Source organism: Cynocephalus volans, chromosome 8 (genome assembly GCF_027409185.1).
Source record: "Cynocephalus volans isolate mCynVol1 chromosome 8, mCynVol1.pri, whole genome shotgun sequence".
Classification (NCBI taxonomy): domain Eukaryota; kingdom Metazoa; phylum Chordata; class Mammalia; order Dermoptera; family Cynocephalidae; genus Cynocephalus; species Cynocephalus volans.
This window is the reverse complement of record NC_084467.1, coordinates 56,741,383-56,765,045: the sequence shown is the minus strand read 5'-3', so window position 1 is coordinate 56,765,045 and position 23,663 is coordinate 56,741,383. Positions and strand designations below refer to the sequence as shown.

General features: G+C 39.1%; 1 protein-coding gene across 4 annotated transcripts in view; it reads right to left on the bottom strand.

Annotated features, from left to right (window-relative positions):
• PDE4B (phosphodiesterase 4B) overlaps positions 1-23,663 on the bottom strand; it is a 432,241-nt gene that overhangs the window by 25,474 nt on the left and 383,104 nt on the right. For 2 of the 4 annotated variants that reach the window (XM_063107070.1, XM_063107071.1), the window contains one exon: positions 13,714-13,826. In XM_063107070.1, the coding sequence (XP_062963140.1) occupies positions 13,714-13,826 (113 nt within the window). Of the gene's footprint in view, positions 1-13,713; positions 13,827-14,084; positions 14,142-15,494; positions 15,770-23,663 lie in introns of those variants that run through there. The other 2 variants (XM_063107072.1, XM_063107073.1) reach the window with 2 other exon arrangements.

Sequence of the window (23,663 nt, the reverse complement as noted above, 5' to 3'; positions counted from 1 at the left end):
GTCTGGCAGTTTTCAAAATAAACTCTGGGGCCTATCAAATAAATAAAGTAAAACTCTGGGTTACACAGACCTACTCTTTTTTTCTCTGAAAACATATATGTTACCCATTTGGTATTTTGGTAATCCCCATGCTAGAATACGCACCTGCAAATTGAGAAGAATCTGCCACAGGTTGGAGGCTTAAACATATTTTTATAAACTACAAAAGATGAAAACAGTAGTCTTAAGTAATTTTATCCTATTAAAAAAGGATAGTTATAGTTTTTCTATATTTTGTTTTTCCTGTTATTAGCTACCATAACTAAAAGAGATGAAGGGATGCTTTGAACGTCAGTGTACCCCAAGATGTATAGGTTTGTTGGGGTCACGGAAGGCTCACAGAGGCTGTTTTAGAGCTGGCTGTATAGCTCACACATGAAGTTGCAGGGCTGCTGGCTACAGGCCTGCCTTACCAGTGGCTTCTAACTGCAAACCTAACCTCATAATGACATGACATGGGAGCATCAGAGTATCCAACTGAGTCTGGAAATAAAATCCTTTACTGTAACTTAGTCTGAGAAACTGGGCAAGTCACTGACTCTCTCAGAGACTAAGTTTTTCCATCTTTAAAATGAGAAGATTAAAAATAATATATGTAAAGTGGTTGATAAGGTATCTGAGACCTAGTCAGTGTTCTTTCTTCCACAGGATTAGTATTTGAAGATAGATTTTGTCTCTAAATTTTAAAAGAATCTGAGCTCATAGTACCTTCCTCACTTTGGATTTGCCTTTGGGTGGAGGTTTTGGTTGGTTCTTCGGCCCTTAAACTCCTTTCTTCTCATTATTGACAGTGGCGTATATAATTAACTACAGAATTCTCACAATATGCTGCTGTAGGTGTGATGCAGTGCTATGTCATATAGATTACATGACACATGAGTTACTCAGAGAAGTTCAGACTCACTGTTGACATTTAGATTATTCACCAGTCTAAGGAGTGTAAACCAGAATTGCCAGAAAGATAGATGAAGCATGTCAAATGAAAACCATAACTCAAAATAGCCTTATGCTAAAGCCATACCATAAAAAAACCTATTTGGAGAGGTCCAGCTGTTAGTAAGTCTATCCATTCATACTTCCTTAATTTAATCAATTTTCTCAAATTAAGAAACTCTAGAACTCTTCATGTATTGACCAAAAGCAGGAATGACCACAGATTGCCTGGCATAAGGACAACTGCATCAAGTATGCATTTTGCCCTCAGATTTCCACAGTTGATATCAATCTGGTGACACATATGAATTAACTGATTATGTGTCTGGGGTAAGTGGGGTATCAGCAATATGCCAGGAATGAAAAACATAACCAGACAACGGCAGAATGATTATACTGCTATTCTACTGACACTACAGATAATGGAGAGTGGCTGAGTTACAGAAACATGTGCCCATAAATATGCTCCCAGAAGACTGTGCAGTAGCTCTTGACAGACCCTGGAGGGCTTAGATTATTGTCCACAGGATGTAGACTTTTCAAGAGAAAGGTAAGCCAAATAGTGCCAAACTGAACCAAAGCAAAACAACCAGCACCACAACAACAAAATCAAAAAACCAACCAAAAATGCACTTTCATTTCTGCTCACAAGAAAAGAACATTTGTCCCTGACAACTCTGTTCTTTGAAATCTGACTTTGAATGTAGAAGACTCAGGAGCAAGCTTTCTCTGCCTTGGAGGATACCTTGAGGAGTCATTGTGAACAAAATGGAGGATACTTTGAGGAGTCATTCAATACAATTAGAAAAATTGGAATTAGCCATGGCGGGCACCTAGGTGTAGCCTGAGGCAGCACAACAGGAAATAGGATTCCTGGGCTGTAATGGGTTGGCCACTGAAAACATCCATATTTGGTCCTGGAAGAATTAGATTAAGTTCCTGAACCTCAAGCAATTGCTCCCAAAAATATTTATTTGAATGCCTACCATGTACCATGTGCCTATAGCTATTCTAAATGCTGGGGCTATAATAGTGAATACAGTAAACACAGTTCATGTCTTCAACAACTTTACAGTCTAATGGAGATGAATAAAAACAAATTCTACAACCAAAAACAAAAATCATAAATTGTGATAGCAAATTGTAGACCAACAAGCTGCTGAATTAGAGTTATTAGAGAAGATCTCTCTAAAGCGATAACATCTAACTGAGGTCTGAAAAATAAGGAGACTTGGTTGATCTCTAGCTTTCAAATTCTATGATCACATGTTTGATTAACAAGTTGCATAAAAATATAATAAATTGCTCTGCAAATTTCCCTTTAATTTTTATTTTTAAATCATTCAACTTTGGAGCAAAAAGACCAAGATTTGACTCTAAGCCTTACCATTTAGTAGCAGAAGGGCTTGGACAAATCAGTTATCTCTCTTAGAATCTGTTTCACATCTGAAAATGGGCTATTCTAAGACTTTTCTCATGGTGAGTATCACATGAGAAAATAGGTGAAAGCACTGTGTATGCAGGAAAGGGCTCTTCAGATATGCTTCATTACCACACTACACCAAGTTACCACACTACACCGAATCTAGCAGCACTGACTAATAGCCATACACTTAAAGAGAACGACCCTTTATTAAATGCTCTATACTGGTACCAAAGGAAGCTTTGAGAGCAGATAAGCTTTAAGTGAAGAAATGGGCCTTAGAAATCTCTACATTGCTCCATAACTAATGTTCCCTCAGGCAGAAACAGAGTTTTCTGGGAAATGGAGTCCTGGATTGTGTGATAAGACCTGAAAAGCAGTGATCGAAAAAGGAAAATCTTTCCTGAAGTCTTCCTAATATCTACTCTTCCTTCATTACCTTCATGAAAAAGAACTCATATTTTACTCACTTTAACCCAATATATTCATCTTACCTTACAAAAAGAGAGAATCTATTCTGCCCAGGGTTTCATATTTTTGTGTGTTTACTTTTGGCAAGGTTCTCCTATTCTGGGACTTTATTAAGGATCCTGAAGAGTTGTTCTTGAAAAGCAACATGTGACCTTTCTCAGTTTGCAAACTTTACTATGCCAGACATATAATACATTAGAAAATGACCTTATCATGATACCTTATACATACAAAAGAAAAATATTAGTACAAGAGTATTTTTAATTAATTCCAATTCTTATTTATTAAAACAAATTCTCTGAAACTAAATGATACTAATTTTTACATGTTTTAAAAATAATACTAGTAAATCTTGACGAGATATTCTCAGGGAAGTTCCCATACAATGGATGAGAAAGATGCAAATGAGCTTTGCGCAACCAGATCCTGAGTATCAAAATACAGCCGGGAAAAATTCAGTGGCAGCTCACCCTGTCAAGAACACAAATAATGTACTGGGCCTAGCCAAGAAAAACATATCCATTGCATCAGTAAACACAGATATATCTAAATCATCTGATTCAATTACAGAATGGAGCCAGCAGTAGCAATCACAAAGGACAGGGGCTGCAGGCAGGGAGGGAACTGCGCTCTTTCAGCTTGGTAAATGGGTAGCATCTGGCTGGTTAAAATGACCCTTGTGGACTATGAGAGATATCCAGAGTGTGTGTGTTGGAGTCCTTTTCATTAGTGACCCATCAAAAGGTGGCTTCTCACAACCAAATGGATATGCTAAAGTATAATGGAAATCCACATTATCACTGGATAGTCTAAGGATGTTCCATAAATTAAAATTTTTTGAAAATGCTGAAAAAGTTTCCATCTTCAGTATTGTGCTGTGCCTACCAGTGAGGTCATTACCCATCCTAGCAATGGTTAAAGGCAGAATAATATATTACAAGTCCCCACGTCAACAAATTTCTTAAATGACCAAACCAAGTAGAATTGCAGACAGCTTTTTAAAATAAATCAAAAATCAACCAACACCAACTGACAAAAGCTTTCATTTGATTTTAACTTCCATCCTGACAATTAAAGACATAGAGCTATGTCTCCTTGATACTTTTTAGTCCTAAAATCTTAAGCAAAGTGGAATCTCAAACATTCAAAACATGATTTAAAGCCTTGAGAGCTTGCAATATGGAGCAGACATAAATAAAATCCCAGATAACAAAAATGTTAGCTATGCTATTAATCGATAAGATAGGTAAGAGAATGGTCTATGAAAATCTGATAGAAGCTGGAGTAGCTAAGGGAGGTTTCCTGAAAGAAAACCAAGAGGTTTGGCATACCAGCAGTAGGTTCACAGCACAGGGTCTGATGGTGTGTTTGAGCCAAGGGGAAGTTTTCTAGGCAATGGAATACTAAGAGAGGGGTAAAAGCCTGTATTTCTTCTTTTGCAAGTGATAATACAACCCTTACTAATATTCTTAAGCCATATTTTCAATAGATTTTATAACATCAAGCGTAGAGAAGAAGTTGGAAGGCCACTCTTTTGATCAACAGGAGCTACTAAAATTTTAGTCTATTTTTTTTTTATCTGTGTCTGTTCCTTTCTTATACTCAAACAATAATCCTGGTTCTTAAATGCTTCCCCCCCCCCAGTGGAATCTCCTTTTAAATATTTTAGCCTTTTAATTCAATTCTTATTTCAGTTGCTAAAACATCAAGCTTTCTTACCTACTCAAGAATTAGGGTTTTCTTTTCATTTCTTACATGATATTCTTAAAACATTTATCTTACTTTGTCTTACTACATAACATAAATTAGGATTAGAAATTGGTAGATACCCAAAGAGCTAAAAGTTAGACTGTCAAGGATCTTTTAAGCATGGAATAAATTTCCTTTAATAAACATTATACCAAGATGATCAATTCTTCCTGAGTCATTTTCCCTATATCTCCTCATTTTAAGTAATCATATTAATAGCTCACTATTTATCTGTATTTTCTGGCAAGATATTTTCAGCATCTAATTAACTCTACAAACAGTACCCAAACACATGAAAATGTGTTTCTACATACTATGAATGAAGTTTATTTGATTTTAAGTGTTTAGAAGGCATTAATTACATTGACATTGTTTCTCATTAGGTAGCTGCCAACACCACTGAACCTAACTCCTTGAACCTAACTCCACTAGGATGTTGGTAATACAAATCAAGAATCAGAAAGTTATCTTTGAGTTGTCTGGGCCATTGGGCAGAAACATTCTAGGGTATCTGGAAAGGGTCAAATTTAGATCACCATTTTGATTTCAATTTCCTAAGCTAACAGCTCTGCTAAGTGGCAGAGAATCCAAGTCTTGGCCATTTTTTCACCAGTTGGTAAACTCTTCAATTTATCATCTTCAGTTTCAGAGGGAGGACAGGAAGAAATAGAAAGAAATTAAGGACAGTTACGCTAACCACAGGATTTTTACTACTTAAACTTTGACACTGGGAGTAGTGAGAACACAAACAAGTATCAAGAGCCTTACAAATGTTCATGTTTGTTAACCCATTAGTTCCATTTGTGGGAATCTAATCTGGGTAAATAATTAGATATAGTGCAAGGTTATAATAATGAAAAACTCTAAACATTTTTTGTAAATTGGGTAAGTTATTAAGAGTATGTTTTGCACAACTGAATATCACACAGCTTTAAATATTGGTAATGGGAATTAATGACATGAAAAGATTAGGTTGACTGAAAAAGTTTTAAATAAATTGTCCAAAGGATATCATTTCAAAGGAGGATGAAAATGTTAATCCTGGTGGTCTTTGTAAGATGCTATTTTTTTTTAATGACCGGAGAAATCATGTTATAAGAAAATTATTTTTCATTTAGCTTGTGCTTTATATTTTACAAAGTTCTTTGGAGTACATTAGATATTTAATCCTCACTTTTTCTAAATGAGAAAACCAATATCTGAGTTTTCTCATCTGTAAAATGACTTCAAATAGAAAATTCTTAAGGCTCCTTTCTGGGCTTAAAGTTCTGGGATTTTGTCTAGTGCAACCATGTAAAAGTGTGACTAGAAAGAAAATGTTTAGATCTTTTTTGGTTTTATTTATCAAATTTCACTATCCACAGTAAACAAAGACAGTAGATAGTTGCCAAATTAACACTTCACTTTGCCCTGTCTGATCAGCTTTGGCACAGCCTGTAAGGTTGAGCTGAAAATATATATTTTTATTTAATGACAATTTATTTTTTTACTGTTTTCTTTCCAAATTAACTACATAAAATTTATCTTTTCAGATATTAAATGTGAACACAAAGAGTGAGGGGACAATGCCCATGTAAGGTTTTTAATAATCAACTTTAAAATTACTATGTTTTGAATAACTAAAAAAAAATAAAAGATGAGAGTGACTGAGCCATGAAGATGAACCTTATTTTAATAAGTTCACTAAACATCCATCTCTGAGGGCTTTAGGTTTCAAAAGCGGTACATTTTAAAATTGTAAATAATTAGCAGAAGGAAAAAATCCTGTGACTGATGAGCGAACTGCATGATTTATAGCTGTGAAATCTACTCCATAAAGAAGAAAAGATTATCAAGCACTTCCCAAAACAGAAACAAAAGAAACAGGAATTTTACTGTCTTCTTCATTTCTAAATAACTTAACAATCCTTTCTTTGTGGAAGCACTTGGCTACTTTAAAGTAAATCAAACAAAGGAAGTTACCGTAAACTATCCAAGAGACTAAACAGTTTGGCACCAGTTGAGGGAAACATCACGTACAAGTGGGCAAGACAGAAAGGCGCTGGCAGGTCCCTGAAAAACGCCAAAGTCAAGGGATGTGCAGGGAAGCACATTGACACCTGGCACAGTGCCTTCAAGAGTGTGAAGCCGACTGACTGTGGCACAAGCTTGCCTGGCATCTTCTGCTTTAGTGAGTCCTGGCTTCCAGATAGCGGGGCTATCTCCGTTTGCTGAGCACACTTTTACTAAGAAGTAAAATGTTTTGGAAGAATAGTACAAGAGCAAGCTCCACCCTTGGCTTATCTTTCATACATAACAATGGCACAGAATTTGGGAGCCTTTTAGACATATTCTAAAAGAAAAAAAAAGATATAAGAAAGAAGTATTGTTTATTGCATTAATGTATTGTAAGTCTATTATTTAAGACAAGTGTCCTGGTTTTATATCTGACGCTGTAAACATAATTATCTGATTTTTGTCCCATGTGGAGAGAGGGGTTCCCCTTAAAATGACTTATTTATCAGATTTTTGAAACTGTAATGCTCCCTTACTGGCTACCCAGAGGTCCAACAATCCAACCCAAAAGGGTACTATTTCCTTACTTCCTTCCTATTTGCTTTTTAGAGACTTGCTCACTTGGCGACTTTGAAGTGAGTTAGCAGAAAGATTGGGCTAAATGAATTAGAATTCAGTGAAAGAAATCATTCTACAACTACCCATGCAGAAATATTTAAATGAAGCAAAATATATTACAAATCCACTTTATTGCTAAGCACTAAATAACTTTCAAACTCTTTGATTTGCTCAATTTTGATAAGACTTAAGCTTGGAATACTGAATTACACTCAATAATACAATTCTATTTTGTCATAGATAGAGTTAATTGAAAAAATTATAAATAAGCAGCTTAATCTTCTCTTTCACCTTTTTTTAAAGACAAAGTCTGAGGAAAACAGTCTACACATTACTTCCAGGAAATTTCTCTATATAAATTATTGTTACTGAAGCATTAATTCTCTGTTTTATAGTCATGTTGCATGAATTGGAAAGACATAGTATATGATGAAATTGCCCCAATCATTTGATTGATGATAACATTAAAAAAAAAAAAAAAAGAATAGTGTCTTTTCTTTACTATTTTTGGGAGCAGGAAAAAAAGGAAATTTAGGGGTAGGCTAAGGCCCTTTAAACAAAACTTTAATATCTTATCTTAGGCCATGTTAAAGAGTTTTAGAAAACAAACAGATATTGAATTTAGCAAACTGATGGCAATAGGCAGTAGATTAATTTAATATTGTTATTTACATTTTTATGAGTGCTTTATAACCATTTTCTATAACCAGGTTATTCTTCCCCCTTATCTGTGTTAGTAGAAACTGTTTCACAGCCAAGACTGAGCTTGAAGTGATTAACAGCTGGCCTAGAGGCCGAGAATTTGGTAGTTGCAGATTAGGATTTTGAACCAGAGCAAATCAATGATGGCAAGAATTCAAAGAATGCGATCTCCCAGCAAACACTACAAAATTCCCTCAGAAGAATTAAATACCTCTAAACTACTATAATATCTCATTGATGGGCTCACTGATAGTGAGTCTGATGGCCCGGGGTGTGAATCCTAGCTCTCTTATTTACCCCGGGCAAGTTATCCTAACTTTCTAGCCTCATTTTACTCATATGTAAAATAGGGATGATAATACCTATTTTAATGGGTTGCTTGAATATCAGTGACAGAATGTAGGTAGACAGCTTAGCGCAATGTCTGCACACAGAGTATACACCTGTAAAAGTAGCTTGGTTGTTTACTATTATTATTCTAACAATAAATGCAAGAGCTGAAAAAGACCATGGAGGTAGTCTTCACCAATTATTTTGTTTTACAGATAAGAAAATGTAAAGATTCAAAATGATTAAATTGCCTATGATAATATACCTAAAAAAAGGTAGAGCCAGAAATCAAATTCATGCCTTATTCTCAGGCTCTTTTCACTTTATTTTGCTGCCTACATGATTTATTCTATATAAATCTGAGCAGTAAAGAGAGAAAAGTTCTACCAAAAAATGTGTGAGTGCCCACCGGGCTGTCAGAACTGATTTGCATTCTATTCTGCTCTGTAATCTGGGGTCATCTCTAACATTTGTGGGGCCACACATCACAAATCTAAAAATATAAAGATATAAATTGAGCTTTCTCCTATACTCCTACCTTGACAAATACCCCTTCATAACAGCCTGGAAGGTAAGATTGAAGTTAGAGCCTAGAACTCCTTAGGGGGTACAGGGGAACCTAACTCCTGGACCACACCCTGCCCTCTTCTTTCCTCACCACCACGGGCCTCCTGTGCCGGCCTGTGTGAGCCCTCTGTCACAGCCTGCATATCCAAGCTCCTCCCATGCAATTCTCCCCACCCCAAATTGGTGCCTCTTGGCTACCCCTTGGGTCTGAGGGTGTGCAGTCCTATGGAACATCCAGAGAAGAGGCCCTGGAAGGGGGTTCAAAGCCATTTGGGCAGAGAATGTGGGGGTCCAGAAGATGCAAAGTGTGGTCTGGAGTGGAGAGCTCCCTTGGCCTGGCCGACTCACCATCTCCTGGGGTGAGGGTGGAGGTAAGGGTAGCTGGAGGAAGACCAGGCTAAGGCTCTTTTAAAGTACAAGGTCCAGAAAGAGGACCTCTCTTGTGCTAAGGGTGGCACTGCTCTAATATCACTGAATTTTGGGCAAAAGTGACATTAATCCCTTTCAACAATTGGTCACCTGCCTACCATCTTCCTGCCAGAGTTCTAAGATGAATCTGGTGGCCAATAAGATTTATTTCCTTTCAGTTCTGCTGGGTCCAATATTACTTAGTTAGATAGAAAATGACTCACCCAACATTAGGGCAATCAGCCAGTCATGATCACTTTCCAGTGTCATGCAACCTGGTTCCCAGGTGGTTCCCAGCTGGTAGAATTATATGACTTTATTTTCTCCCACCCAAGAGAATAGGCAACCAGTTCCATACGCCAGTAGGGCTGCTCCTGAAGAACCAGACAAATAAACCTGCGCAGCCAGGAGCACTTACTTTCCCCATGATAATGTGACAGTATCTATAGCTGACTTCATGATGCCTTAAGAGAAAAAGGACGCCTATCTCCCATTCCTTTCTTACAGGTTTCCTTAGCAAACATTTACTTAAGTGCTAGGTTCTGATGCTTCATTCCAAAGAAAGTACTGATATGCAGTACAGCTCTTTTCAACAATAGAACATCCATTTTCACCAACAGGGACCAGATCTTTTTATTGCACATAAAATAGCTCCAGGGCAAAGCTAGAAAATAAAAAGGACAGTGAAGGGCCTTTGAGGGAAGTTAAGACAGTGTTTAGTTGCTTGAACATAGCTCCTTATTGAATACCACAGCATGTTCATCTTTTGAAAAACAGTCAACATGCTGGGTACAAATGACTTTTGACATTTTTCACCTGAAAATTCTAGGTGAGAGACTATGTTTCTCAGTAAAATGGGGGAAGGAACATCTCTGTGTTCCCTGTCAGTCACAGCTATGCCTCACTGGGATTGTTCTGGGTTGGTCTTTCCTCAGCCACTGTTGTTGCAACCCTGTACTTTTCTGACTGCGTCTGTCAGGAAGGAGACAGGAAATTCTAGTCACCCTCACAGCAGCTGTGCCATTCCTCCTATCCTCCTCCAATGACGTCCATTGGCTTTGGTGACACGAGGTCAGGAACTGAGCCATAGTGAAGGTCAGGAAGATAGGTCACTGTTCATGCCTTTGTTGGGCTGGGGATCCTGCTGAGGTTATTTGCTTTCTTCCTTTCTATACTGTTTCTCTTTCCGTTCCTCTTTTTGTAATGCAGAGCCAAAGCATCCTGTTTTCAAAACATCTGACTGTTTTGCCACTGAGGAACTCATGCTCTGATGCATTTCGACGAAGTGTAAGACAATTCTTCTAATTCAGTAGGTGATGAAAGTTGAAACACAAAAAATTAATGAACGAATCTAAGAAGGTAATCTGCCATTAAGCAAAACAGCTCTAACACATCTAACTGAACTTGGGCTGCTGGCAGAAGGTTCACTAGACATCCTTTTCATCTTGAGAAACAGTGCTATTGCCTTGTAAAACTCCTGCTGAACTTATTTCATCTTCTTTTAATTCTTGGGGGGAAATAATCTACAATACTAACCCACCTCTCTGCATCTTTCTCTTAACATTCTGGAGTTCCATTTGGCCTGTGGCCAGCATTAAGGGATCAGGGAATTTGGGGCCAAGGAGAAAATGATGTTCTTGTAAGTCACAGAAACAATCCTTATCTAACTCCCTGGGCTCTGAAATACAGTTGTGAAAAGTCTGTTACAATCTTTGAGGAACTTAGTTTTCTTCAAAACATAAAAGGCTTAAAGAAAACAAAGGAACAAAAAAAGAGCACGACCCTACCCAGATGAAGTAAATATGAAAGACTGCTTGCTTTTCCTCCACCAGACACAGTCAAGTCTCTACCAGTTGCATGCAGACAGGCACATATGTAATTCCCTAATACCCACTAAGCATAACACCGGCTCTTCCACCACTGCTCTTAAGTAAGTAAGTTCAGACATTGCAAACAATACTCAGTGGTTACTTAGCTGAAACAGAACTAGGGACACCAATTTTTTTGCAAAAATGTAGTGGATGCTGTTAATATGCCCTTCATATACTCACTCCATAAAACATCTTCCCACTTACTTCCAAGCCTGTAACTCAGAAATTGGCTCATGCATTCAGCGAGGGTAAGCAAAACATGACCAAATAAGACTATATAGTAATGATAGTAATGATGATAATCATATCTTTAAATGACAACTTGGGTTAAAATCTCATAATTTTGACAACATTTAAAATTGAATGTGTAATTGTTTTCACCATAGATAATTCTGTCCCCCAAAGACTGGCATACATAAATTTCTTTTTGGCAGACACAAAAATATACTCATTGTATTATAATATATGTGCCATGGTATATATTATGATTAAGCTTTAACCGAGACAATTATCTAAAAATCAAGACTAAAAAAAAAAAGGTAGCTAAGAAAAATGAGATCTTCTCAAAAATTGAAATTGACTTCAATGTCAGTTGGGCATTATTCATCCACTGGATAATTGCTTTGCCCTACAACCTTTCTACTGTCCATCTAGAAAATGGGCGAGGTGATATGCCTTCTACTTAAGCTAACTATATCAGCATTGAGGTTTAACCCTTACTTTAGGGTTAGCTCTATTCAACTTTCATTGCTTCCTACACATTGATACCACTAAGGAAGAGTGGAAGCCTGAGGGATCGGACTTCCCACCAGAACCTGCACAGTGTCTCAGAGCCTTATTAACTACTGGGCTGAATATGAAATTATTTTTAATAAATTTGCAAGACAGACAATGTCTAATTTCATTGCTCCAGACACAAATGGGGTTAGAATGCTATAGCGCATCAACACTCAAAATGAAAAATAATGGCAATTTGTAGTTTCTCAGAGAATATTCTTTTTCTCCTCCTGGAGTTAGTTGCCTGCTTTATCTTGTTGACTCCAGAAGTTCCTCATGTCCTCTATGTGAAACATGCCAAAAAACGACCCCTAAATATTGGATCTACATCCTGCATAGATATCAAATACCACACAATACAGAGAACAGAGTATCCACTAATGCTTCAAAGTAGGCAAGAGCATGTGTGAAAGTCCTTCGTGGAGTCCCACTGTGATTTGGAGAAGTTACATACACAGTTAAGCTCTTCTCATGGGGAAGCAGTTGGTTGAGTTTTACAAAAGCCTGGAAAATCCCTGAATTTAGCCTTCAATTGAGAGCTTCAGAGAAAACTCAGTAAGAAGTTAAATCTCAAATGTGCTCTTTTCTCTTTTTTTCCCAACTTGAGCTCTGAACTAAAATTTCAGAAAGAAACTTATTTTGCCTGTTTATTAACCAGTTAACAAAGAGTAAGAATACCCCCCTTGTCCCCTTGAGGATCTCCTAAGGACACATCGCTTCCACTGCTCAGATCCTTTGAGCAGGAGCCAGCAAGCTTTGATCCAAAGGTGATGCACCTTAGGGCTGGAAAGGGCAGGCTGGCAGGTGCACAGCAAAACCTCTTCCCAGCCCGGAAACATAAGACAATAACACAATACCTTAGGCTAGGATGATTGGGGACTCTGAAAATGTGCACTTATGAGGGTATAGTGTTAAGGCTTTCCATCAAAGTATGTATGTGTGTATTTGTGTGTGTGTGTGTGTGTGTGTGTGTGTGTGTGTGTGTGTGCGCGCGCGCGCGCGCATAACTTCATAAAGTTAACATTCTCCAAAGGGAAAATACAAACAAACCAAAAGCAACAACTCTCCCTATATAAATTAGCGCTCTAAGTCCAGGTGTAAATTAAACAAATGATATAATGATGGATAATTAAAGCTCTTCAACATTTAATTTTATCTGGAGATTGTAAATAAAAGCAATTTTTCAGTATTTGTGAAACTTAATTTCAAATGATTCCACTTTGAAAACCAGCAAACTTTAAAAAATACCTTTCTGTTTTTGGAGACAAAGCATATTGTCTCTTTTCTATCTTAGGTCATGCCAGCATCACAAAAGAAATATTAGATACTCCCAGAATGTTCTTCTCAGAGAGAATTTATCAAACTTAAGAGCAAACCATTCTCTCCCATTGATACATGGAGATCAAATTACGTTTCTGTTTAAAAATATATACGTAACACCTGATTGCAATGCAACATGTTATTTTACCGTATGGACTCATTCAGATTTTAGTTTCCTGGTAATTGTAAAAAAATAAAAACAAAGGCATTTTCATTTGTATAGTGATTTGGAAGCTTTATAGACAACTCTCACCTTATATTCTAAACTGCATCAATAAGAGAGAAGTTTGATTTCTGGAAATCAGCGCTTATTGAGGATTTTAAACTTTTGCTGTAGAATCAAGACACAAGCAAAGTGTGGCACTTTGGGACAGAATCTTCTGAGACAGAACAACAAATCCTCAGAGTCAGTCATGTGCCCTGGTGCACTCTGCTGCAGACAGAGACCAGGAGAGCAGAGCTCCAAGCACGGGTCGGCACACTTTAATGAATAAAACAGTCATCTCTTACCTTGTTAGAAGCCATCTCGCTGACAGAACGGTAGGTCTGTATGGTCTCTAGCTGGTCTAAACACCAGTCCAATTCCTCCAGTGTTTCCATTGCTAATTTTTGATAAGGTTCTTCTGGAAACAAACACATAGACATGTAGTTAGGCTGGAGCGGCTGCAGGCTGGCCATAGCAGAGTCACCGCTGCCACCGCTGATCCCAGCGCTACTGAAGGTGCCCCCGTGCTCCTTCATTATTTGCACGCTGACTCCTTCCTTCCAGCTCTCTCCACCAGGAGAACAAATCACCGTGGTGCTGCTCTGCCTGAGATGGCTGGTGCCAAGTTCTCACCATCCCCCCACCCCCCTGCCTGGATGAGGTGTCAGTGATCTACCAAGAAACTTCCTCTGAGGAAGAAGGCGGGGGGAACCATTTCTTAAAAGCTCATCTGCATAATGTGTCCTAAAACTAAAGGCAAAAACAGCAAAGAGTTTTCTCAGGCTCTCTCTGCCTTAGTCATCCCGGGGCTCTTTAGGGTGCATGATGTCATTTCTAAGTGTTTGCAGTCTAGAGGAGAAATTAGGAAAGCTTTTTCTCAGTCTGCTTTTCTTTTGAAACAGTCGAAATTTGGGGGAAAACTGTTTGACCATTACGTTCAAAGGCTAGGCAGTCATTCATTCCAGGGAATGTGTTCATGTTGGAATACCTTTTAATTCAGCAAACATTGACCAACACAGTAAGAGGCGTAGGCTATTCCTTCCTCTCCCCTGAATTTTTCCTTTAATTAGAGGCAAAATGAGGTCTCCCTGATAAGACTTCAGTCTAAGAGAGACTGTCTGGAGTTTTACGTGAGCACATTTATTGGCCTGGGAGTCCTGCAGCTCTTGTTATACTAAACAAAGCTGAAACTTCCCTTCTGCAAGTGCCAGGATCACAGGGAAATTCTGAACCGGATTTTCAGGTGGAGCCAGATGTGGATGCTGCAGATTTTCATTTTGAGTAAAGCTGGGGGCTCTGATTTGTTGCTTTAGGAATCTAGACTTTCTGAAACTATTTCTTGATGGTCCATACAAAAATATTGTGTTCAAGATCACATTTTAACTGGATAATTAAAACTGCTTTTATGTATCCACAACATGTCATTCCATATCCAAAAGTTTGTGGCTCTAAACAAATACTCCAGGTTATTGACTTTAAAAACCTATGTTAATAAACACTGAATTAATTTTATAAATGCCAGATGAATTAATGAAGCTACGGACAGTTATAAAAAGCAATCAGACTATCCCACATACATAAGTGCTTTGGAGAGAACAACCTCCATCCACTCTAGCAAGCTTTCTGGAAACACAACACAAGCACACAACAGGCACGAATCAAATTAAAAATCTCATATGGAGTTCTAATATAACATTCCTGTCAGATTTAAAACACATTTTTCATATGTTTATACAGAAATCCTAGGGAGACCACATAGCTTTTTATTATTATATGAATAATTTTATGTGTGTGGCACTCAATACTTGAAACAGAAAAGGGAATAAACAGAAGTGTGACTCCAAGTGACTGGAATCACTTGGCCACAGATGCACATTTCAAAGAATAGTTTCCTTGTTCATCCCCCAAATATGCGTACACTTCAGGATAAACAGGGGTTAAAATTCAATATCCTGTATGTCATACTTAAAAAGCCGCAAAACCACTCGAGGTAACTTCCTCCATTTTTTTCACGCTCCTCAAAAATGTGCAGACAAGAATTGAGGTGGCTTTAATAAGACACATTTCAAGCCAGACTTGCACATACCTTCCCTCCTTTCTTCGTCTTCAATTTTGCAGTGCTGCCTCAACCCAAACATTCTCCTCACTTACTCTCTAGTGTGCCCGAAACACCCCTTTGCCTGCTCTGTTTTCTTCCAGAAGAGCACTTCTTCCAAGGAAGCTTTCTCTGAAGAGACAGAACCCTCCCATTCTCATTCCCTGCTTCTATCTAATAAAAGAAAAAGTCCAGCCACTTCCCAACAACTTGGGCTTTCCTACGTCGGTGTCTTCCACAGCACCACCTGTGGTTCTCTGTAACTAAAATCAGACCTTCACCAGGACAGCGGGGAGTAAGCAGTTAGCTCAGAGGCTTTTGCATTGGCTGATACAAAAAAACGACTGTAAGATGATATGTCACATTTCTCCCTCATGAAGAGGGAAAAAGGGATCCAATTGCCATGCCAGCTTGACAAAGGAAATACCGTACTTATACCAGCAGAAGCACTAAAAAAAGAGGACTCTTCCGAGATATACCAACTAGGTGTTACCACCACAGCTGTTCTGTCGTCTGTTATACAGAACAAGCACACGTGCTTCCAGAGCTGGCACAGTATGAGACGTGGGTAACTGGCCAGTGGGTGCCATAGGATTTTGCTCCATAGCCCCCTCTTATTCAGGTAAACCACGATATTTTTAAGCAAAAATTATTACATTTTGAAGTAAGATTGGCTAGATTTGTCACTTCCCAAATTCTCAATCCACAGTCAAGAACTCCTTGGTCCCATTTTATAGCCTTCTTATCATGGTAACTAAGGCAAGCAGCACAGGTGTCAGAGTGGGCTGAGTATGGGGGACATCACACACCTGCTACTTATGGATATACCAAGGGAAATGACCAGTGCAGCCCCGAACTGGCCTCCGTGCTATCACTTCATAGCTGCAGCACCACTCCCAGTGCTGGCTACCTAGCAGATAGTCAGTAAAGATTTGGAGAAATGGAAACCAAAGTGCCTGCCCAAGCAGCCCACACATACTTGGGCACCTGGAGGATTCATGGTACATCTGCCGTGCTGTGGAAAGAGCACCAGCTTTGGAGTGAAAATCAGGGATATTGCCTTTCTCTTCTACCACTTACTGTGTGATCCTGGAACTCAACTTCCTACATCTGTGAAATAAGGATAAGACTATTTATCTCGTAAAGTTACAAAGGCATTGAATGAGATAAAGTACATAAAATGCCTGGTATGGTAGCCAGTTCTTAGCAGGTGATTGATACGTAGGAGTAATTGTTAACGACAATTAAAGAAATCTAGAGGCCTGGCATTGAGGAGTGGGGAATAGTGTGAGGGGGAACAGAAAGGGAGAGAGCAGAATTGCATATTCCACAAGGGATTTTATAGTAAGAATCAGCTGCATAATTTGCAAGGCCTGGTGCAAAGTGAAAGTGTGGGGCCCCTTGTGCAAAAGGCAGGAAAAAAGTGCTGTGAAAGGTACTGAAGTATGAAAGCTTTTTTCTTTCCTATGCATTCTCTCTCCCAACCTGTCAGGGGTGTGTGTGTATGTGTGGGTGTTTTAATACACTTTTTATTTTAAAATACTTTTAGACTAACGGAAAAGTTGCAAAGATAATCCAGAGAGTTCCCGTATGCCCCACATCCTGGTTTTCCTATTGTGAACATCTTACATTGTAGTGGTACATTTGTCACAACTAATGAATGACTTTATCAATCATATTGTTTCAGGCATAGGGATACCATAAGGTGAGTGCAGATACTCAGAGGAGCCCAAAGGCCTTGTACCCTCCTATGATTTAGAGCATACACACAGCTTACATGCTGCTGGGCACCCCTTCCTGCCAGTTGCCAGACTGATGTGTTGTGGGCCCTGGGGAAGTTGAGTCAGGCATTTCTCTTTCCGTGGTCCCATGTCCCAATCCACAAAAGACAACTCTTTAGATGCTTATGCATACCCCTAAGAGTATTTCAGCCTCTGCACTGGGACATGCTAGTTACCTGGATCAGAGGTGGACAGGAAGCTACCACATCAAGACATGCCTCTGTCTACCACATTACAGTCATGCCATCCCAGGGCAGGGACGGCTGCTACCATGCCCATCGTGAGATTTTGCAAGGTACATATGCCCAATTCAGACCTTCCTGTACCTGCACCCAGGCCCCTGCTGGGGATAGAGGGAAGCAGTGGTCATGGATGGGAGCAGAAAGAAGGAGGCTGATGATTCCTGGGGTATCAGGGATCAGAGAAGGGGATGGTTGAGAACCCATCCAGGGAAGACAGGCAGGTGGCAGGAAGTGAGACAGTGCATGAGCCAAGGCTGCAAGCCACTAGTGTATACTCTATTGTTCCATAAGACTTCACTTACAAACACAAGTTCAAAGATAAAATTATTGTGAGTTTCAAGACAGCAAATACGCAGCCCTCTGAGCATGGGGTCCTATGTAACCACACAAGTTGCATGCCCATGAAGTTGGCCCTTTTCCTATCTTCCACGAGATGGCCCTGATGAGGAAAAATGATTAATACCCCAGAAGAAAGTTTCAAGGGAGTAAGAAAAGGTAATGGATACCATGTATGATCATGTAGTAGACCCTAGCTTTCAAAAATTTCCAGAAGAAATCATCATGTCGAAGGGACACCTTCACTCCCATGTTCATGGCAGCTCTATTTACAATAGCCAAAATATGGAACCAACCTAAGAGTCCATCGATGGACAGCTAGATAAGGAAAATGTGGTATATATGCACAATGCAATACTACTCAGCCATAAAACAGAATGAAATTCTGCCATTTGCAGCAACATAGATGAGTCTGGAGAAAATTATGTTAAGTGAAATAAGCCAGTCAAGGAAAGAGAAATACCACATGTTCTCACTCATAACTGGTGCTAAGAAAAAAGGAAGGAAGGAAAGAAAAGAAAGAGAGAGAGGGGGGGGGGAGACAGGGAGGGAAGGAAGGAAGGAAGGAAGGAAGGAAGGAAGGAAGGAAGGAAGGAAGGAAGGAAGGAAGGAAGGAACCACAACAATATGTTTAAGTTTCAGAAGGAGAGAACAAACCCAAGGATACTAGAGATAGGGAGGAGGGAGGGAGGAGGTTTGGGGGTGATACGTCAGGTAAAGGGCATAAAGAAAAATCACAATTTGGAAGAATGAATATGCTAATAACATATAATAAAAATTTAAAAATTTTAAAAAACAATAAAAGTCATATATAAGTCCTCCCTTAAAAAAAAAAATTCCAGAGGAAGGGAGCAGGAAGAACCAATCTCCCTACTCTTCCTCCCTCTATCACTCTTTTATTCCAACAAGAGTAGCAAAGGAAGACTTTCTTCCTTCTGCAGGCAGGCAGGTATTGCATTTGACCCTGAGAAACAGGAAGAGAAAATGGATAAATAATCATAATTAAGATTAATCTGATAATAATACATGGTATTCAAATAACTCTTTCTCAAAGGAGCTGCAAGCACACCATGTATTAATCCTTGCAACACCTCTGTGTAATAGAATTGCAAGAGGTATGATTGTCTCTAATTTACCTTGAGGCATAAGCTAAAAAGTCAGAGCAGAGAGTCTCCTCAGATTCCTGGCAAGACTATATCCTGATCTATGAAAGAGGATTCAGCTCAGCACTGAAAAATGTATGTATTCCTGAAAATGCTGCATTTAAAGTTCTGCCTTACCATTGGGTCTTTTCTATTTAAAATTGTGTAATTGCTTGTCTAAATGTTGCAATTTCTTGCGTGTCCTCTTCCCTTTTCTGATCCACTAACACAGCCCTTAGCACAGGGAAGCTGTGCAATATTTACTCAGAAGACCAGGTATGGTTTTCATCCTACATTTTGCTTCAGTGGCTGACCTCAGGTAAATTTTCTAAATCCTCTGAGACTAAATTTCTTTATCTAGAAAATAGATAAATGTATGTAGACATGTAGAAATGTATGTATGTTAGCAGAGTGGTGTTGGGAAGAGGGAGAGATCCAGAGAAGAGTAAAGAAAAGGTTAATTTAAAACCTCTACTTGGCCACAAATAGCCAGCTGCTCATAGTCTGAGAACATGGGAACAAGTTTTAGTAGTCAGTGGCCAAGCTGGTAACAGACCTCAGGTGCCCTAAAAGCTGGCCCTGAAGTCTGTGAAGGAAAGTGTGATCTTATTACCCCAGTGGTTTTTTTGGAAAAGTGGGGACAGAAGCCCTTTACATAACTGACGTCATTTAACTTTGAAATCCTAGGTAGCATCACTTTTAATACAGGTGAGGAAACTGAGGCTGGGTGAGGTAAGTGCCCTGCCCCAGATTACACATAATTAGCAAGTGAAAGCATCACAATATACCCAAAATATAAATTTCCTACAAATTACATCTAATCGCAATTTTCACATAGTGCTGTACATTATCAGAAACATATCTGTTAAATCTTCCCCACTTGCTACCCAAAGAGAGCACATAGAAAAAAACCATACATAACCTTTTGTTTATGGGCCACACATAACTGGACTCCCTTTGCCATTAGAGAAAATGGTAACTGTTTGCAAGTTTATGTTAGCGATTAAATCATTCAGAACAACTGCCACATGCAACAACAGGGATAAATCTCATAAGCATAAATGTGGAGCAAGAGAAACAAGATACTAAAAAGTACATGAAAAAAAGTATGATTCAATTTATATAAAGTTCCAAAGAGGCAAAAACAAATCTGTGATATTAGAGGTCAAGATAGTGGTTACCTCAGGGGATTAGTGACTGGGAGACTTCAGAGGCCTTCGGTGGGGCTAGAATAACCTATGCCTTGGTATGGGTAATGGTTACATGGGTGTGCTCATTTTATGAAAATTCACTGACTTCTACCTGTGTGATTTGTGCACCTTTCTCTCTTTCTGGTTTTGTATGCAGGCTTTGAACAGATAGTCCCATCTAGGGAAAGCCCAGTTTAAAATACAAGGGCAGGGATTCTGAAAAGACATTTCCTTTCCTTTTGTTGAGTGGTAGCAAGGATTATCAACAGAGTTTAAGTAAGTCTCACACAACTAAAAAATAACAAGAGAGATGTTGATTTTGATACGAAATAGACCAGGATGCTTCTACTAACTCGAAATTCAGGGGAACACGTTGGAGTCTGTTTACAAATCCTAACTGTGCCATTCACCAGCAGTGTGACCTTACTCAAGGGAAGTAGCCACTGTGCCTCCATTTCTTCACTTGTAAAACAGGAAGATAGCTTCAACTACCTGTGAGAACTAAGTGAATTCATATATGTCAAGTGTTTGGTTTGGCACCTGGCACGTCAGGAACTTTTCTTTCCCTCCCACCACCTTCTGTTTGGTCCTGGGTCACTTTCCTGGGGATAGATTGACATATGTTTGATAGCTGAGTCAGGCAGAGTTTTGCTCTGGCCCTAGGGAAGGGAGCATGTGTCAGGTTGGCCATCAATTCCTAAAATGTCCCTCCCAATGCAAGACTTCAGAAAACTGTCTCCTTTGTACTTGTCTTAGATTAGAGTTTGTTGGTTTTCACTGACTTGACCTGCTGAGTCCTTTGGCTTTCACCAAATCCTGACTGACATACCAGTTCAGTGGCCTTTCAGACATGGAAAATTGTGCAAAAAAGCTGTTTGTTCATTCATTCATTAAAAGTACATTGAGCATCTACTATGTGCCAGCCTGCTGTTGGTGGGGTGCTGGATTACAGCAAAGAACAAGATACCCGAGGAGTGGTACTGTCCACTGCACTGAAGGATAATATTGGAAACCCCTTTCCTATTCTCCAAATGCTGTCTCTGAAGCTAGGGGACTTATCAGCTTCCTTCCCCACTCTTCCGATCCTTGGAAGTGAGAAGTGTGTATTAATTGGATTCTCTACATTCAGTTTAAGACTCTAGCTTTATCTGCAAGCTTCTAGCCCTGTAGATGTCCTTATGCCTGGGTTCCTCGGTCTATGTGCCTTGAGTTAGCATGCTTATTTCATTCTTATGTTCCACCACACACACAGTGCAATAAGTGTTTGTTAAAATGCAAAATAGTTTCCTACATATGAAAATCAGCCTCTCTTAATTTTAAAGATGTTAGGTTGGGGGTATTGGCCTATGTATTTGGTGGTTGTGGTTAAGATTTTTTTCCCTTATATTTAGCAATAGCTTTTCTTCATCATGAGTTATTATGCCCAAAGCTATATATTTCCTTTTGATGAATATTTGGTTAACGAAACACCCATGTTAGAGTGCAACATTTCAAGAAAGCATGTTGTTTTAACCTTGAGTAAAACATTCTTAGAACAAATCACAGGAACTAGAGAACACACACACTCTCTGCAATGCAATTCTTCCTGTGTAGGCTTTATTTAGTCAGGACTTTGTTAATGTGTCTTTATAAATATGGAACTTTACAATTGTGTATGACAGGAATTTCATTCTGCGTGGATTCATGGAAGAAGAGGTTCACTGTCCTCAAGGGAAATAACAGTGAAAAGTAGGTCATTCTGATGCTGATCTCTTTAGCAAACTCCTCTAAGACTACAAGTTAAAAAATCTCAATCACAACTTACTTTTTGTATATATAACTTGACAGTTTACCAAGCACTTTCACTTGCATAGCTCATTTTTTCCTAGAAAAATAAACCCCAAGAGATAGAAATTATTATTATGACATACATTTTCCATTATGCATATGAGAAAATTGAAGCTTGTACATGTTTAACAATATTCTCAAAGTCATAGGATGAGAGAGAGAGAGACTGAAGGGGAGGAGAGAGGAGGATGGGAGAGGGAAGGAAGAGGGGGAAGGAGGAGAGAGAGAACTTAAGTCCTCTTCATTCTAAATTCTGTGATCTTTTTTGCTAAGCCATGGGGCCTGCTATAAACTAAAGGTCTAAGTTTCTCTTCCTTTCACCAAGACAGGCTTAGACAACGCCAAATTATGTGTTTGATGTGCCTGCCTCATAGCACTATTCCCTTGTGCTCCACCTCCCACTCTTTCAGTGTCTTTACCCTTTCCAAAACCTGCTCCCCAGAAAGACTCTGACTTTGGCCTTTACTTACTAAAAAGAATCTGTACTCATCCAGTTAAAAACATGCACCACCAGTGTGAAAGGATGCTCAAAGAACTTCATTATCCACCTGTGTTGGTATTAAAGACCAATGACACATGACAGTAATCAGAAATGGAGGCAAGTTGCTATTCACTAGTTTTTCTAACAGTTAAATATATACAAGAAAGAAGTATGAAGAGTATAGAGCAGTGGTTAAAAGCTTGTTCTCTGAAACCAGACTGCCTAGGTTCAGGAGAGATGGAGGTGAGGTAAAGAAGAATGGGTGGAATTTTGAGAGATGAGAAAAACGAAATAAGGCAATGGACAGCACGAAGAAAAGTATGGAATTAGAAATGTCACACCATTCAGTCTTGCTTGGGGAGGACAAATAGAGCAGTCCTATTTTGTTGGAACATTTGGTTTGAGCAAGGGAGTAAGGTGGGGTAAACTTGCAAAAGTAGTGTAGTCAGGGCCAGATCCTGGAGAGCTTTTTGTGTTAGACTAAAGAATCTGACTTCATTTGGCTGGCAACAGGGAGCCACTGAAAACTGTTCAACAGAAGAATGGCATGCACTAAGTGGTTTATAAATCTTTTAATACAATTTTATAGTTGTCTAATGCTTTGCGGTTATAGATCACTTTCTTGTGAGTTACGTCCTTTAATCCTCATCATACCTTGTGTTTGTGTGAGAGGTATTATTGTCTCTATTTTACAGAGGAAGAGACTGAAACTCAGGGAGTTTAAGTGTCTCACCCCAAATCCCATAACTAGTAAAGGCAGAACCTAGAGACTTGAATCTGTGCTTTCTGACTCCAAGTTCAGTGCTCTTTCTACATGCAATACAACCTGTAACAAGTTGAATTATTGATCTGATAACAGAAAGCCATAAGAATTATAAGATGTAGGATTGCTCCTTGGCCTGTTTGGCTGAGGGCGAGTCTTGTTATCTGTTCTTGTGGGTATGATATCTGGTGCACCCTTTGTTTGAGGTTGTGATGGTGGGAGGTTTGGTGCAGGGCAATGGGATGTGGAGCTTGCTTGATTCACTCCATGCAGTCATCCGGTGTTGCCCCGTTGGGAGTAACTATCAGTTACTGATGAGAGTGCTTGAGGGGGGGGGTCTTGCTCTGTCTCCTTGATCCCAAGACCCACTTCCTACTTTGTCCTTATATGAGGGGGTG